The 19,342-nt window shown below is 36.8% G+C and overlaps 1 protein-coding gene across 1 annotated transcript; it reads left to right on the top strand.

Moving 5' to 3' along the window:
- The first annotated feature begins 218 nt into the window (after positions 1-218).
- Positions 219-15,897, top strand: LOC130682159 (cullin-4A-like). Its single transcript, XM_057496307.1, has 4 exons — positions 219-282; positions 2,983-3,056; positions 3,666-3,828; positions 15,672-15,897. The coding sequence occupies exons 1-4, from the start codon at positions 280-282 to the stop codon at positions 15,702-15,704; spliced, it is 273 nt and encodes a 90-aa protein (XP_057352290.1). The 5' UTR covers positions 219-279; the 3' UTR covers positions 15,705-15,897.
- Positions 15,898-19,342: the final 3,445 nt, after the last annotated feature.

Genomic DNA, 19,342 nt, shown 5'->3' with positions numbered 1-19,342 from the left:
ATGTTGTTGAAAATGGCAGAATTTGAGTAGAGTAATTGTTAGACATGTAAAATGAATTTTATTTTTTAATACTTTACGTGCTAAGACTTAGAGATGTTTGGACTTCTGATAAGCATTAACCTATTCTACCAAATACTTTGTTTTAGAAGCCATGTCTTCCATTTTCATAGTGTTAATTTTAGAATGTAAACTTTTTCTTAACATTACCTCATGAATTCTTTGGATAGTGACTCTTTCATAAAGAACATTGATCAATGCTGGCAAAATCATTGCAGGCAAATGGTAGAGTATAATAATTATGTTTTTAGTTGCAAGTATGTTGTCAAATTTGTGAGAATGTTCCAGCTAAGAAAAATAAAACATGCAGTTAACTCATGCTTTGTTTAAAAACATATTTGGAAGTGCTTTTATGATAGAAGTTTTTTCTGAATTATATAAATTGAAATTGTAGTTGATTTGTCCACCTACAATTTGGAAAATGTTTTTTTTAAAAACATAATTTTAGACATAAAGTTGAGTTTATATTATTAGAGCCAAACAAAGAGGCATAAAATGTAAGGTTATTTATAACCACATCACTTTGAAATTACAAAACTGAATCTCATTAAATAGTTTCTGAAATTAGTGATTTATAATCAGGTTTTATTGTGCCAGGGAGTGTGCAGAAAAGGAGTTGGAACCACATCAAAGGCAATATACTGAGTTGGGGAAATATTTTAGATTTTCCATAGGAGGCATTACTCTTTTTTTGCTACTGATAATATGATGTGAAATATGTGTGCTTCTCAGTTTTGGTGTAATATAGCATTAGAATAATATGGACTAATACAATTAATATACTTCTAAAATTTGTAATGCATTTTATGTATTTTTTATTTATTTAAAAATATGTAAATACAAAATGATGCGACTTCAGTGTTTGGCATTAATTGAAAACAGTTCTTTTTCTCAGTTTCCTACATAAAGCCTGAAGTTTGATTAGGGTTTAAACTATTTATTGTTTGGAATAGTTAGTGGGAGCTTATAATTTGAAAATACAAAAAGGAGAGCACCAAATCAATTAAAATGTGAAAGTGTTTATTTTACTATTGTTTGTTTTAATGAGGTGCCTTTCATATTTGGTTGCACTAGGTGTTTGTTTCTGGAATTGCTAAGCCCAGTGCTCACTTATTTCCAGTTAGGTGTGTCCTTTCTGGTAATTGATGGCTGCCATATCACAGCTTTCTGGTTTTCATACCCATGTAAAAATGTGATAGTCTTAGCTCAACATAAAGACTGTGAACCCTGTCAGCATCACATCTTTGATCTCCCACAACTCTGCTCCCTGCCAGAGTTCCCTGGACAGCATACCTACCCTTTCCCATAACACTTCCAAAGGCACCGGGCAAAGTTCTTCAAGGGAGTTATCCCAGGTGCCATGAATGTTTTAAGTTACAAGCAAAAAAATAAAAATACATAGATTTTTTTCTAAAAACAATATTAATGAATGCAATGATCACCTAATGTTGATCGCACAAACACATTTTATAATCTTTTACGTTTATTTACAACATTTCCAGCTAATGTGAACATGCCATAAAATTAAGTCTGTGACAACATAGTTTACCTTTGTGGGTGTTTTTTTTTTGTGCAGTTGAAAGATACTATGTTAAGGGGAAATAAGCATATCACCTATAATCATTTCTCCATGCAGCATTTAATCTGCCAGCCTGGAAAGTTCTTAATTCATTCTCTAAGACACAATTGAAGAGTTATCAATTCTCTGTTGCTTTCTAGGATCTTACAAGCCCCCCATCCAATTCTGGTTTCCTCTTGTATCTCTTTTAGTTTCCCCCAGATGTTTAGGCATATTCTATAACTTAATAGGTGTGTTTAAAGTATTAGTACTCTGTCTCTTTTCACAGTGTGAATTCTTTAAATACTTTTTGAGATACAACATGAGTCTCACATGTAGAATGTGATGATTTGATAACAGTTATATATGGCTGAAAGATTACGATGGTGGCATTAGCTAGCTAACACATTCATCACCTCATATAATTACTTTTTAATTTTAATGGTGAAAACATGAAGGATCTCCTCTCAGCAACTTTCAAGTATTTAATGTAGTAGTATCAAATGTAATCACCATGCTTTATATTGGATCTCTAGAGGTTGATTTTCACTTAAGATTTGTATCTTTTGTTACTATTTTATATTTAATATATTAAACAATTCTTTTTATTAAATTATCTTTTATTAAATAAGATTACTTCAATGTAGTACTTACAGAATACTCAGTTTAATTTTCTAGTAAAGTAAATACCCGTAGAGATAACCCAATTAGTGCAAGTTCCTGGGTTTTGCCAGTGCTTTTTAATAGTAAAAGGGGACTTGAGATAGGAACACTTGAAGACTACCATTCTAGTGTTTGTTTAAATTACAATTAACTTACATATATCAATATCTTCATAATAAATCCTAATAAGTGTCTTTTTAAATGTTTTGTCTTCAAATATAAGCCATAGGAGCTTAAGTTTGTAGAGTCTTGGCATTAGTAGTGAATTTATGTTTCTTCTTGATATTCTACCTGCAATTCTATACTGTAGATTTTTCCTTACATTTTTCGATCTTCTAATCTTGTACTCATAGATTTTCCAAGATTTATTTGTTAGGCAAACTATATTAGCCCTATTGAATATCAGTATTTTATGTAAAACATAATCTTTATATGAATAAACGTTCATAAATCTCTGCTAATATTTATTATTAAAGGAGGAATTTAGAACAAATAGTGTGGAAAGTGAGGGAAAAATGTAAAGTTACTTTTCCAAGACAAAGAGATGTATTATTGCCCATATTTGATCTTGCAACTGGTAATAATATATACAAATGCCAGAAGTAAGGTGCTTTTCTTAAGAATAAGGTTTTGACAGGTAGTCAATAATTTAATAAAAATATATTTTCTTTGTAAATGCTTTATCTTTGTTTTCTTTTTGACAGATCATGATCAGGAACATTTTTCTGTTCCTAGATAGAACTTATGTTTTTCGGAATCCAGAGTTACATTCTATTTGGTAAGGATGACAGTGATTGCTTTAAAAGAATTGTTACAGGCAACTCAATGATCATCTGTTTGATATGTGCTAACTGAAAGAAGATACACAAGAGAAATACAAGTTTCAAAATCTGTACTTATTCATATCATAACATTTTAAATATCTTTAAAATTATATTAGACCACATGGTATCCTAGATTGAAATGTTAATTTATCCCTTCATCTTAGTGTTAATAAAATATCTTGTTGATGAAGCATACTACTTCTAGGACCCATTCTATGAAAATCACTTTTCATGTGTTTTATACTAAATTGACAGTACTTTGGAACTTGAAATGGGAATATTTGAAAGCCTTAAAGCTATCCTAAATACTGCTTTATTTATTGGAATTATATATGTCTTTCAGTGAACTTTACTTAACTCTTAGATATTATTTAGATCTATTTTAGACAATCAAGAAACAAACAAAAATTTAGCCAACTGTGGACAGATGAGTTTAATATAAAATTGTATGTTGTTTTGACTGTGGTTTATGCATTTACTTAAAATCACAACCGATAGCAAAACACAAGCTGAAATTTACGGGGTTGTAATTACCACTTATTTAGACAGTTCCTTTTTTATAGGGACATGGGGATCCAATTATTTAAATCACACATAATGTGTGATCAGAACATTCAGAGCAAGACTATACACGGGACTCTTCTGTTGATTGAAAAAGAAAGAAATGGCGAGGCGGTTGATCGATGTTTGATTCAAAGACTTTTAAATATGCTTTCTGATTTGGAAGTGAGTAATTTCTTAACTTTTATAAAATGGAAGTGAATTGTCAACTAATAATCTAAAGCTAGATTTTACCTGAGTTTCTTTGATTGTATCTTATATTTACATAGAAATCTTTTGAGAATAAATTACCCAAAGAAACAAGGAAGTTCTGTGCAACAGAGGGAAGGAACCTCGTGCAAAAACAAGAGGTATTTGGAATGAAGATTACGATTATTAGTTCCGTGATTCATAAAGCAGATTATTCAATGCCTTACTATGAGACATTCCCTAATAGTAAGGTCTAACAGTTTTGGCCTGATATGGTTATGTGCAATAACCTATACTGTCCTGCATTTTATGTATGTGAAGACATGGATTTTGTGGTGACACTTATATTAATGAGAGATTCATTTTTATTCTTGGTCACTTTTGCTAAAGCTTTGTTGATTTTGTTTTGGCCAGTTGAGTTTTCACATTTGTTTTTCTTATTTCTCCTTGCCTTAAATTCCATGCTAAATGTTGCTTTCATCACTTGGTTAAGGTTCATATTGACCTTTTCCGTGTGTCTTCAGGAGCAGAGTTGGGTTTTTGTTTTTAGACCTTTCTTTTAACTATATTCACAACTATCAGCTCTCCTGTAAATAGCATGCTAGCTGCATTACTTAAATTTTAGTGTGTTGTATCTTCATTTTCATTCACATTAAAGTGCTTTTGAGTTTCCCTTGTGACTTTTCTTTAACACAGTTACTTAGAATTTTGTTTAATTTCAACACATTTGTGAATTTCCCTTATTGCCCTTTTTCCATTTTACCACCATTGAATTGAGATAAAATGTATCATAAAAATCATACACTTTGTTTGATTTCAGTACTTTAAAATTTGCTGACTAACAAGGCTGATGGAGTCTATCCTGTGAAATGTTCTTTGTGTGCTTGAGAAGTATGCATACTCTGCTGTTGGCTGTGGAATGTTCTTTTAGAGATTGTTAATTTTAGCGTTGCTCAGATGTTTTATTTATTTGCAGGTTTTTTGTCTGAGTGTTCTATTTCTTTTATATCTTGCATATGTCCTCCATATATATACACACACATCCTTCCATAGGGTATTAACATCTATAGCTGTAATTGTTGAATTACTAATTTTTCTCTTCATTTTTCAGAACTTTGATCAGTTATTTTATAGATTTGTGGTAGTTACACTAAAAACTGAACCACAGATTTTATTTACTTTGTATTTTTTTATTTTTTATTTTGGTATCATTAATACACAATCACATGATCAACAGTTTAGTTACTAGATTCCCCCCATTATCAAGTCCCCAGTACTTTCCCCATTACAGTCACTGTCCATCAGCATAGTAAGATGCTATAGAGTCACTACTTGTCTTCTCTGTGCTGTGCTGCCTTACTGTGCCCCACCTTACATTATGTGTGCTAATTGTAATGCCCCTTATTCCCATAACCCCTCCTTTCCCACGCTCCCTTCCAGTCCCTCTCCCTTTGGAAACTGTTAGACCTTTCTGGGGTTCTGTGAGCCTGCTGCTGTTTTGTTGCTTCAGTTTTTGGTTTGTTCTTGTGCTCCACAGATGAGTGAAATCATTTGGTACTTGTCTTTCTCCTCCTGGCTTATTTCACTGAGCATAATACCCTCTTGTTGCAAAGGGCAGGATTTCTCTCCCTCTCTTATGGCTGAATAATATTCCATCATGTATATGTACCATATCTTGTTCATCCGTTCATCTATGGTTCCTTCCGTAGATGGCTATTTTAAGTAATGCAGTGATAAATAAAAGGGTGCACATGTCTTTTTGAATCAGAGATATTCTTTTGTGTGGGTAAATTCCTAGGAGTGGAATGAATGGGCCCTATAGAATTCCTATTAGTTTTTTGAGGAACCTCCATACTGCTTTCCACAGTGGTTGCACCAACTGACTTTCCCACCGATAGTGTGGGAGGGTTTCTGATTCTCCACATCCTCCTCAACTTGTCATTTCTTCTCTTAGATATTGGCCATTCTGGCTGGAAAGTAATATCTCATTGTGCTTTTAATTTCCATTTCCCTGATGATAGAGATGTGGAGCATTTTTCATGTACCGGGTTATCATCTATATGACTACTTGGGAAAAGGATCTGTTCCTTTCCTCTTTTTTAAGGTTGGTTACTAGTTATTCTGGTGTTCTTTATGTATATTTTGGATATTAACCCCATTCCAGATAAGTCATTCATGAATATAGTCTCTCATGCTGTAGGTTTCCTGTTTCTACTGAAGGTGTCATATGCTATACGAAACTTTTGAGTTTGATGTGGTCCCACTGTTCATTTTTATTTTGTTTTTTATGGCCAGGAGATGTGTCCAGGAAAACATTGCTCATGCTTGTGTTCAAGAGAATTTTGCCTGTGTTTTCTTCTAATGGTTTTATGTTTTCATGTCTTACATTTAGGTCTTTGCTCCATTTTGAGCTTACTTTTAGCTATGTAGTCAGTAATCCACTCTCATTCTCTTGCATGTAGCTTCTGAGATTTCCCAACATCAGTTCCAGAAGAGGTTGTCTTTTCCCATTGTATATTTGAGGCTCCTTGTCACACATATGCTTGAGATTATATGTGAGCTCTCTATTCTATTCCATTGATCTGTGGTTGTCTTTCTTGTGCCAGTAGTATATTGTTTTGATTATTGTTGGTTTGTAGTAGATCTTGAAGTTAGGGAGCATAATTCCCACAGCTTTGTTCTTTTTTCTCAGGATTGGTTTGGCTATTTGGGATTTTTTGTGGTTCCTTATGAATTTTAGGATTATTTGCTCTAGTTGATTGAGGAATGCCATTGGTATTTTCATAGGGATTGCTCTGAATCGGTCAATAGCTTTGGGCAGGATGATCATTTTGACAATATTAATTTTTCCTATCCAGGAGCATAGGATATATTTCATTTATTTGTGTCTTTTTAATTGCTCTCATGAGTGTCTTAACAGTTTTGGCCCCCAGGTCTTTCACCTCCTTCGTTAGGTTTACTCCTAGGGATTTTTTTTTTGGAAGCCATTCTAAGTACAGATCTTTTCCTGATTTCATTTTCTCTTGATTACTTGTCAGAATAAAGGAATGCAGGAGATTTCCATATATTAATTTTGAATCCTGCCACCTTGCTGAATCCAGTTACTAGTATGTGTATGTGTATATATATATATATACCATGTAATGTGATCATACTGAAGGCTTAACTTCCTCCTCACCAGCTTGGATGCCTTTTATCTCTTAGTTGTGTCTGACTGCCATAACTGGGACCTCCGGTACTACGTGAAATGGTGAGAAAGTGGTGAGTGTGGACATCTTTGTCTCGGTCCATATCTTGGAAATTTTCAATTTTTTTGTCTTTGAATATGATGATAGTAAGCATGGGTATGTTATATATGGCCTTTATTATGGTGAGGTGTGTACCCTCTGTACCCAATTTGTTGAGAATTTTTAACCAAGAATGGATGTTGCATTTTGTCAAATGCTTTTCGGCATCTGTTGAGATGATCATGTGGTTTTTATTCTTTTTGTTAATGTGTTGGGTAATGGTGATTGACGGATATTGTACCATCCTTGTAATTTTGCAGTAATCCCACCTGGTTGGATGGATGATCCTTTTGCTGTATTTTTAAATCTGTTTCACCAATGTTTTGTTGCATCTGTGTTCCTCAAGCGATATCAGTCTACAAGTTTCTTTCTTGTAGTGTGTTTATCTGGTTTTGGTGTTAAAGAGTGATGCTGGTCTCATAGAATGAATTTGGAAGTGTTCCCTCCTCTACTATTTGCAGTTCTTTAAGAAGGATGGTATTATCTCTATTTTAAATGTTTGGTAACTTTCAGCTGTGAATCCAGCTTACCTGGTCCTTTGTTTCTAGGGAGTTTTTTGATTACCATTCAGTTTCATTACTGCTAAATGGTCCGTTGAGATTTTCTGTTTCGTCATGGGTTCGTCTTGCAAGGATGTGTTCTTCTTGGAATTTGCCCATTTCTTCTATATTCTCCAATATATTAGCACATATTCTCAAATAGAATTCTCTAATATTTGCATTTCTGTGGTGTCCATTATGACTATTTCTTTTACTGTTTATGTTTATTTATGTACTCTCTTTTTCTCCTCTGGAGAAATCTGGCTAAGGATTGGTCTCTTTTATTTTCTCAACCAGCTCTTTGATTCTTTTTCTATTGCTTCATTCTGTATATTTTTATTTTTGCCCTGATCTTTATTATGACCCTCTTTCTACCAACTTTGGTTGTCATTTGTTGTTCCTTTCCTAGTTGCTTTAGTGTTCAGTTTAGATTCTTCATGTGGGATTGTTGTTCTTTCTCGAGGTAAGCCTGTATTGCTATGTGCTTTCCTCTTAGAACTGCCTCACCACATCCTACAGGTTTGGAGCTGCTGAGTTCTTTTCTTTTGTCTCCATGTATTGAATTATCTCTGTTTTAATTCAGTCACTGATCCTTGATCACATAGAACTATGTTATTTAGCCTCTGTGTGCTTTTAGGCATTTTTGTTCACTGTGTGTAATTTATTTCCTGTTTCATGTCATTGTGGCCTGGAAATTGCTTGATAAAATTTTAAACTCTTCTAGTTTATTGAGGCTTTTTGTGGCCTAGTATGTGATCTGTTCAGGGGAACATTGTGTATTCCCTTCAGAAAAATTGTGAATTCTGCAGCTATTTTGTGGAATGCTCTGCAGATATGTGTTTAGTCCATCTTATCAAATGTCTGTTTCAGATCCTTTTCCTTATTTATTTTCCATCTGGTGGATCTGTCTATTAATGTCAGTGGTGTGTTAAAGTGAGTGAGTTGCAGTGTATTTCCCCCTTTAATTCTGTTTGTATTTATTTGTCATATATTTAGGTGCTCCTGCGTTGTGTGCATAGATTTTATAATCATTATACCTTCTTGTTGGACTCACCCATGGTCATTATGTAATGTCCTCTTTGTTGTTAACTTTCCTTGTTTTGAAATCAATTATGTCTGATGTAAGTATGGCTATTTCTGCTTTTTTCCCTATTATTTACATGGAATTCCTTTTTACATCCCATCACTTTCATTCTGTATATATCTTGGGGCTGAATTGAGTCTCCCTAGGCTTCATATAGATGTGTCTCAGTACTTTGTACTTATCCTTCTGCCACGTTGTGTCTTTTGATTGGAGCATTCAGTCCATTTACACTTCAGGGAAATTTTATTAGGTATGTACATATTGCCATTTTACTGATTGTTTTCTGGTTGTTTTTTGTAGCTGCTGTCTGTTCCTTTCTTTGTGTCTTACACTCTTCGCTTGTTACTTGATGGGTTTCTTTACTGTTGTGATTGGAAGTCACAATTCCAGATTTTCCTGTACCTCTCATAAACTTTAGGTTTGTGTTTATTGTAAGAGTCATAGTTTCCTAATTATACAGGAATCCATATTAAGGTGGTAATTGCTCTTTTTCAAACACAGTATAAAAGTACTTTCTTATTCTTCTTTCTCTTCCACCTGTGGAGCATGCCTGTCCTCCATAAGCATACAGGTGTTACAACCTCCCTCAGTTCTCGACCTGTCCCTTGTGTCCATCCCTATTACAGCCCTATTCCATGTCCACTCATGCTCCCACAGCAGATCTCCTGGGCCATGTGTGCAGAGTTCCTGAGTGCATATCCCCTCCTGGTTCCATTCCTCTTCCTCCAGCTGCAGTGGGGGAATGGCTGGAGACCCGATTGATTGTGGCTCTGCCAGTTTACGCTTCTCAGTGTGGTATTCCCCTCATCACCCTGTGAAGTTGGTCAGTTCTGTATTTTTCAGGTCTTTTTCATTGTTGTAGTTGCTCTACTTGCTTCCTTTGTGTGTTGGGAGCAAGACAAACTTGCCATCCTTCTCTGCCATCTTCCCACACCACGGGTTCTTTCTCAGGGTTGCTTTTGCTCTTTAGGATCTTTTGGTTTTTTGTGTGTTTCCCTATAAATTTTAGGATTGTTTTCTAGTTCATTGAAAAATACCATTGGCATTTTGATAGGGACTGCACTGAATCTGTCAACTGCTTTCACTAGGATGTACATTTGAACAATATTAATTCTTCCTATCCATGAACACAGGAGAGATATCCATTTATTTGTGCCCTTGGTTTCTTTCATCAGTGTCTTAGAGCTTCCAAAGTCCAGGTCTTTCACTGTCTTGGATAGGTATTTTCATGAGCATCGTTTTCCTGATTGATCTTTCTGCTACTGTGTAGTTAGTACATAAGAATGCAACAGATTTCTGTGTATTCATTATGTACCCTGAAACTTTGCTGAATCCAATTATTCTCATGATTTTATGTTGAAGTCTTGTGGAGTTTTTTCTTTATATGGTGTCATGTAATCTTCAAACAGTGATGGTTCAGCTCCTTCTTCACCAATTTTAAGACTTACCTCTGTCTCATTTGATTGCTGTGACTGGGATCTCCAGTACTATGTTGAATAAAAGTGGTGAGAGTGGGCACTCTTGACTTGTTCCTGATCTTACAGGAAAAGCCTCCAGCTATTCGCCATTGAATAGGATGGAGGCTGTGGGTTTGTCGTATACACAGCCTTTGTGTTGTTTAGGTATATTCTCTCTTACCATTAGGCTGAGGATGTTTATCATGAAGATGCAGAATTTTGTCAGATGCTTTTTGTGCACCTCTGAAGTGATCGTATGTATTTTGATCCTCTTGTTAATGTGGTGTATCATATTGATTGATTAACAAATATTTTGCCATGCTTGCATACCTGGAATAAACCCCACTTGGCTGTGATCAGTGATTCTTCTGATTATATATTTGAATTCACATTGCTAATATTTTGTTGATATATTTCCTTCTGTGTTCATCAGGAATTAGAGGTCTGACATTTGCCTTTTTTAAGAATCTTTTGTTTTAGCATTAGGCTAATGTTGACCTGGTAGAATGAGTTTGGAAGTACTCCTTTCTTTTCTGTATTTTGTGACACTTAAGAAAGGAAGGAACAACAAAACAGTTGTTTGAATTGTTTGGTAGGGTTCACCTGGAAGGCTCTCTCGTCCAGGATTTTGGTTCTTGGGGCTTTTGGATTACACATTCAATTTCATTCTTGGTAACCAGTCTGTTCAGATTTTCTTTTTCTTTTCAGGTCAGTCTTTGAAAAGTGTACGTTTCTGAGAATTTATCCCATTCTTGTAGGGGATCCAGTTTATTGGCATAAAATTGCCTTTGAGTATTCCTGTATTTTTTAACCATCTGTGGTGTCTGTTGTGACTTCTCTTCCCATTTCTCATCTTATATATTTGTGATCCATATGTCAACTTGTTTATGCACTCTTTTTTCTTGAAATGTCTGGTGAGGGTTTTTTCTGTTATGTTCATCTTTTCAAAGATCCAACTCTTGGCGTCATTGCTTTTTTTTTGTATTAGTTTCATAATCTCTATACCTTTTTTTATGTTCTGATCTTTATTGTGTTCCTCCTACTAGTGTTGGCCTTTGTTTGTTCTTCTGTGAGTTGCTTATCTGAGATTTTTCTCATTTCTTGAGGCAGCACTGTATTTGCTCTTGGGACATTTGCCAGAGTCCCAAGTTGTGTTTCCATTTTCATTGGTTTCCTTTGTTCTTTGATTTCCTCTTTGATCTGTTCATCGATCAATTGAATGTTCATAAAGATGTTGTTTCTCCTCCATATGTTTGAGTTTTATTCACAGTTTATTTTTCATGTAATGGACTTTTTGTTTCATAACATTGTGGTCTGAAATTATGCTTGATAGAATGTCAATCTTAGATTTTTTTGAGACATGTTTTTCATCCCTATATGTGATCTGTTCTGGAGAACCTTCTGTGTGCAATTTAGAAGATTGTGTGTTCTGCTAATTTTGGGTGGAACGATCCGTATATTACTGTCAAGTCGTCCAGGTCTGATGTGTTGTACAGCGGCACTGTTCCCTTACTGATTTTATGTCTGGATGTTCTATGCAGTGGTGTTAGTTGGTGTTAAAAGTCCCCTACCTCATTGTGTTGCTGGCAGTTTCTCCCTGTAGGCCTGTATTTGCTTTATATACTTAGATGCTTTTATGTTGGGCACATAGACATTTATAATTGCTAAATCCCCTTGTTGCACTGATGCCTTCCACCGTTATGTAATGACCTACTTTGTCTGGTTACTTTCTTTGTTTAACAGTCTATTTTGTCTGATACAAGTACTGCTACTTCTGGTTTTTTCCCTATATGGGTTGCATGAAATACCTTTTCCCGTCCCTTCACTTTTAGTCTATGTTTTTATGGGTCAGAAGTGAGTATTTTGTAGGCAAAATATAGATAGGTCTTGTTTTTTTTAATCCATTCTGCCACACTGTGTCTTTTGTTTGATGTGCTTAGTCCTTTTACTTTTTAAGTAATTACTGATAACTACTTTGTTACTGCCATTTTGCTAGTTGTTTTCCAGCTCTTGTGATTTGGTGATTTCCTTTAGTGTTATGCTTGGATTGGTTCCTCCTCATTCTTCGTGTGTCTACACATAGGAATTTTTCCTTCATCCTCCTCCATGCTGTAGGAATGATGTCATAATCTACATCTTTTGTGTATCCCTGGCTGATTTTGTGTATGGGTGATTTTACTACTATTCCCTTCTGAACACCATAATTGCTTTACAAGTGATTGCTGCCCTACCTTTATGGGCTATGCCCTACCTGTGTGTTTACTTTCACCAATGAAAACCATTTAAACCTAAAAACATTTCCATCTGAACAAGTCCTGAAACATATTGTGAGGCTGGTTTGGGGGTGGTGAATTCCTGTAACCTCTGTTCATCAGGAAGGCTTGCAGTGTCTCCTCTGATCCTGAATGATAACCTTGCTGGGTGGAGAGTTCTTGGTAGTAGAATCTTTCCTTTCAGGACTGTGAGTATTTCATGCTGCTCCTTTGTGCTCCGTAATGTTTCTCTGGAAAAGCTGAGGGCCTTTCGTGACTGTTTGCCTTGCAGGTAACTGTCTGCCCCTCTCTTGCTGGTTTGAAGATTCTCTTTGTCTTTTATCTTTGCCAATTTAATTCCTTTGTGTCTTGGTGTGGACCTCCTTGTGTCCTTCTTGTTAGGGGCTCTCTGGGCTTCCAGGACCTGAATGTCTGTTTCCTTCCCCAGGTAGGGAAATAAGGAAATAATTTGCCAGTTTTTTTGGCAAATAAACTTTATATCCCTTTGCCTCTCTCCTCATCTGGGATCCCTATTATGTGAATATTATTTCATTTTGATATGTAGCACTCTTCTGATACCATGTTCACATGTTTAGAATTATTTACTCTCTCTGTGCCTCAGCTCAGTTCCTTCCCAGTACCCTGTCTTCTAGCTCACTGTTACGTTCCTCTGTCTCCTCTAGCCTCCTGTTCATTCCCTATATTGTGTTTTTCGTGTGGTTATTGTATCTTCTGCTCTGAGTGTCTCCTTTTTATATTTTCTCTCTCTTGTTGAAGTTCTTGCTGAGATACTGAGTTCTAGCCTTCAAGTCAGTGAACACCTTTAGTGACCATTGCTCTGAGTCATTTATCAGGAGGATTGCTTATCTCTATTTCATTTTGCACTTGTTGGTATTGTTCTGTTGGGAACATATCTCTCACTCTTCTCATTTTATCTGGCTCTCTCTGTGTTTCCTCCTTTGTATTAGATAGATCCACTATGCAGCCATGTCTTCCCAGTAGAGGCTTTATGTAGTGTGTGTCATGCAGCACCCAAAAATGCAAAACTCCGTGCTCACCAGTGCCCCATTCCCAGTTGTAGCTGAGCCACAACTACTGTTCATGGGCTGTGGGCAAGGCCCACAGGTTTCCTGCTGCCAGCAGTGGTGGTTCTCCTCTGCTGCACTGTTGTGAGACAGCTGGCATTTCTTTTGAGATGCACTGTGTGTGTGGGGTTGCCCTTTGCCTGGCTTCCTGCAAAATCTGACTACTGCTGGACTGAGTATGCGGAGTGGGTATGTTTTCAGCAAAATGCATAGGCAGAGCCAGCAGGCAGGGTTTCAGAACTGGCTGCTGCAAGCATCTGGCCAGTTGGGCTGAAGGAGGGCTGGAAATGCCTGCCCTTCCTCCATAAGACCTGCTGTGCTCCTGCACCCTTTCCAACACCAGCAGATTTTTTGAACTGTCGCCTGCCTCTGTGTTGTGTCTCAGTAGGACCGATGCAGCATGCCTCATCGGTGACAGCTGACAGGAGTCTTAGCATCCTAGAGTGCTTCAACTCTCTCTGGTCTCCATCCCTGTTAATTTACAAAGTTCAGTGCAGTGGGGTCTGGTCTTCTCAGAACAGATCAGCAGAGCCTACTTTGCTGGTATCTTCAGCTCTTATCCGCCCCTAAATCCATTCTTTTTATCCATTTTGTGGGCTGGGCAGGGGTGAAGCCTTGAAGTCTGCTCTATCACAGCTCTGCCCCTTCATCCTTCTCAGTGTTATCTTTTCATCACCAGGTCTTGATGATTCTGTATTCAAAATATTGTGGCTTTTTCTGTGTATTTTGAGGAGGTTATCACATTGAATTCCTAGCCACTATTTCTCTCAATTTTTAATATCAGTGTCTTTTCATCTTACTTTTTACTATAGTTACATTGTTAGTTTGTCAGTTTTATAAATGTAGGCAACGACTATCCTAACTGTGGAAGTAAAAAGGAAAGAAAACAAATGATCTTCTATAAAAATTTTAATATTATAGTATACCTCCATAATTTGTTTTTCTTCTACTCCATACTTCCTTAGTGCAGTATAGTTAATTGCCTTTATTTGCAATGCTTCTAATTTAATAATTCACAATTACCTGTCAATTTGCCTTTTACCCAATTTTCATATCCCCCTTTCAGTCTAACTTTTCTCTTAGATTTAGTCATTATATGTAGTGTCTCACAGGTAGTATAACAATTCTCTGGCATATTCTCCATTAATTTTACTTACAGTAATATAAAATATTTTTAAAACTTTGTTATTTTGTTTGATTATTGTAGTTTAGACACTTGTTGTTTTTTTCCTATGGTAATTATAATTTCCAGCTGGTTTGGCTTTGTGTTGAATAAACTGAAAATCAGTTCCCACTTTTGTGTATTCTCAATAATTACTGTATAATTGTTAAAGAACACATGGCTTTTTAGTGTAAAATTTATGACTCATTTTATAGAATCTGGAGGTAGTCAACTGTGATTCCAATCCCGTTAATCTCATCTCTTTTTGTTACTCTTGTCCAGCTTTCTTTACTTTTAAATATCAGTTTGCTCCTGCAAAATGATAAAGCCAATTACATAATGAATTACCTTAATGCTACCATGTTAAAAGAGTTGCTCGAGTGCTTAAGTGCTGTATAAATCTTGTGAATGGTATCATTATCATTGTATTTTTTTATTTTAATGTTATAAGCTGTTTGCTTTATGCTTTAAGTAAATACGTTTATTCTTTGCCTCTCTCCAGTTCCTTGCTCATAGATTCAGTAGATGTCTCATTTTATTTTTGTAAATTATGGATTTGTTTTCCCAGTATTCCTTCCAAATAAGGTCACTCTCTCGTTTCAAACTCCACATGTTCCTAATACCTAAGTATTAAAGCCTATGGTTTAACAGTTGATTGGGTAATAACTAAATTAATTTTTCTCTGCAATTTTTTAAAGAATTTGAAAGTGTCAATGTTACCTAGAATACATCCCAAATGTATTTGTATTCTGTTCATTATGCTTTAAGGTTTTATTCTTAGCAATTTTTCTGTTGGATTTCTAGATTTTACTGATAGCCTACAGATTTTAAAAATTTATTGTTTCCTGAAAAATCAAGGCAAACTGTGTTAAGTTGTTTTGTGTATTTGAGGAGAGGTTTGTAAATCAATATCGTGATTTCATTTTTACTAACCCTGATACTTTATTTTATAGCGACCTGATCTGAAGAAGCAAAAACATCCTTAACTGACAGAGACTACATTGAAAAATACAAGGAGAACCCAAACCAGCTGAAGTATATTGCATAAAATACTGGCCTTAACCTGAACAGAAGGTCCTCATGGTTCTGTCCTTGGAATAAGCATTGGTGTCTGAATAAATGCAATATATTAAAAATATAAATGCAGAATTAAAATTTGCATCAACATTATCAGTTAAAGCATACTCCTCTGTGAGTAAAATTGTCTTTAACTGCCGCTATCTACAATGTACTTAATCATCTAAAAGTCACTGTGTTATTTCATACACTCTGCTATCTATCCTCTGTTACGATACGTTTCATGTTGTCTATGTGTGGAACAAATTATTTTCAGAAAGAGCAGGAATATATCCAAACCTTTAAAGGAAAATAGCAAAACAATTTATGTATCTGTATGGTTTAAGGCTTATTTATTTACATATAAGAATTAAAGGTATCTATTTGCTGTTAAAATGGCTTTTCTGTTTATACGTTACCAGGAAATAATAGAAAATATTCACTATTACAGTATGGGTCCAATCTTATGATGTATCTGCAATAGAAAAAAATTATTTCAGACTTCTTGAAAACAATTTTCTTTATGTATATAATGTACTTGTAGTACCTAATACAAATATCTTTTATATACATGTTAATGATAATTTTAATGTGATATTATTTTAACCATTTGTTCCTTGTGACAAGGTTTTGGTGTATAATCTATTTTGTCTGATGTAGATATGGTTAGCCCTACTCTCACGGGTTCCTATTTACATGGGATCTCATTTTCATTTTATGTTTATCCTAAGTGTTTATTTAAGTAAAAACGATTCGCTTTTAGGTAGAATATAGTTGGAAAATATTAAACATCTTTGTGTGTCTTTCAATTAGGTCATTTACTCCACATACATATTTAATTAACATATGTAAGAAGTAGTATTGCTTTTTTATTACTTTCTGTCTTGTAGCTTTCCTAGTCTTTCTCTCCCTTCCTCCATTGATCTGGATATAATATTCTTGGTTGTCAGCATTGTCTTTTCAGAATTCTGATATATAATCAGACTCTCAAGACTACCTACCAGGTTTTTCGTGAAAAGGCTGTTAATATTCTAGGAACAGGCCAGTGTCTGTGAGTGAGGCCTGCAGGGAGTACACGTGTGCTGCCAAGGCCCCATGTGCCTTGCCCTTCCTGGGGAGTTGCCCTGTTCCCTGGCAGACAGAAGGAAAGAGAGAACTAGGGGTAGGTCTGAGGAAGCAGAGGGAGGCGCTTCCCGCCTACCCTGACGTCTGGGGGGTGCTGTGGCAGTGGTGGGCTGCCGGGCCTGCTCTGGGAACCGTGACTCGGCAGCTTTAGCACTCCCTGGAAGCCGCAAGGACGTGGGCAGAAAGACAGGAGACGGGGTTCACAGAGGGGCAGTGTGGCAGGGAGAGAAGGGAAAAGGGTGTCAGGGAGGAAAGGCATGGGACCGTTCTCCACAGGACCCTGGGGATGGAGCTGTTAATGATCACATGGAAGGGATTTCAGCGTCACTGCCCATATTTCACAATCATTTCCATGCCGATGACCCCATTCTGAACACAGAAGTGCTGCACCAGCGCCCCTCTGCAAGCAAGGGTGTGGGAAAATGCGTGGGATTGTGGGGTGGCCTGGGGCTTGGCTCGGGATTATGTTCTGCTTCTGCCCAGACGCATACTGGCACCACCCGTGGCGCCCAAGGAGTTGGAGGGGGCGGGGCTGCTGGGAGTGACGGACGCTCTAGCTGACTGGAGCAAATACATATGGGTGGCCATTTCCCAGCATGTCCTTTATTTTTTACTTTTGGTTCTAACCTGTCCCTTTTCCCTTCCTGCTTTACTGCGAATAAACTGGGTCTGTTCTGACTCTTACTTACATCAGAACATCTGAAGCTGGAATTTCAAGCACAGGTTCCTTAGGAAAGAATACCCATCAGAGAAAAACAGAACTCAGTAGTCGTGGGATGCTCATTATTGAGGAAAGCACAGCCCTCCTTGTGCATCCACCTTGTTCCCGTCATGACAACTGACAAAGTAACAGGATGATGCTCACAAGCTGCTCAGGTTTGATCCCTTGCTCTGCCACTTCCTACCTGTGTGACCTAAAACAATAACTTAATCACTCTCTGTACTTTGGTTTTCTTGCCTAAAAATGGTAGTGATAATAATAGTACTTACCTCACAGGGTTATTATAATGACGATTAAAATTAGATAACCCAGTACCAGGCACAGAGTGTTCAATAAATGTCTAAATGTCAGCTATACTTGTCATGATTGCTGGCTTGGAACACCCCTGACACTTAAGATACTGTTATCCACAGATGAGGAAACTAAAGCTTGGAGCAGTCAAGACCCCTGCCCAGGGACACAAAGCTAAAATAAACAGCCGAGCCAGGATTTGGTCATGGCTTGAACTGACTCTAGAGCCCGGACTCTTATTTACGGCTTCCCCTAAGATGGGTAGAATTCTCTGAAGAGCCTCTGAGGCAAAAAGGCCCAGTGCCGCATGGACAGTTATCAGAGACAAAAGACACGTCCTCCCCCTTCTTCCTCAAGTGGGTTCCATGAGCAAGGAAGAAGCTGACCTCGTAAAGTGGCCCTGTGAGTTAGAGGTATGGAATGCAGCTCTTGGATACCAAACTAGGACCTCTGTAGGCTGCCTTCCACACATATCCCAACCTCTATATCCAGCCCCTTCCCAGAGTTCTGGATATTCTGCCCTGTAAGTCATATCCCCCTTTTCAACGAGAATGGACCCATTCGTTTGCTAAGAGCTGAACTTACTTGACTTTTGAGCCCAAGGTCTTTGGAAGACAATTTTCTGAGGCTTTAATCTTCCTGCTGAAGTTGGTCCCCTTTAGCTCCCAGGCTTTCTGAAGATGCAGAAGTTTTAGAGAGCTTAAGTCTTGTACAGGGTATAAATTGATCTGAAATTCCTTAATTCTGTCCACAAGAAAAGGGTCTGTTAGGAAAACACACTAGTGGGGCTTTGCATATATGAAGGTTGTGGTGGTGGTAGTTGGAGGTATAAACACACGCACACACAGTCACTCACATGGCTAGTCTGGTGCATGAGACAATTAAAACAGAATAGAAAAACACTTGATTTCTGCACATTCTCCCTTTGTGCCAGGCCTGCACTAGAACCTTTACATTCATTACATCCTGATGAGTATCACTGGCTTCATTTAAGATATGCAGATATAACCGATAAATGAACAGCAGAGCTTGTATTTGAACTCAGGTCTATGTGATTCCTAGCTCATGTATTTCCATTAACAGATCACACTTGTCTGGGCTTTCAGACCAGGACTGGGGACAGGGCAGCAATAAAAAGATAAATGGATGACCAGACATAGAACCATGGATGAGTCATATAAGCTCTTGGAGCCCTAGTAGGTTTATTGTAAGAATTACAGATAAAGTATGTGCTCTACTTAGCAGAATACCAGGCATGTAATGGGCCCTCTATGATAGTTACTAACAAGATCTCCAAGAGAATACTAATCAGAAATAAAAAATGAGTAAACCTACTACTTGGGAGCACTATGCTGAGTGAAAGAAGGCAGACACAAAAGAATCCATACTGTATGATTCCATTATATGAAACCCTAGGAAAGACAAATATAC

This window comes from Manis pentadactyla, chromosome Y (genome assembly GCF_030020395.1).
Source record: "Manis pentadactyla isolate mManPen7 chromosome Y, mManPen7.hap1, whole genome shotgun sequence".
NCBI classification, from domain to species: domain Eukaryota; kingdom Metazoa; phylum Chordata; class Mammalia; order Pholidota; family Manidae; genus Manis; species Manis pentadactyla.
This window is presented reverse-complemented; position numbering and strand designations above follow the sequence as displayed.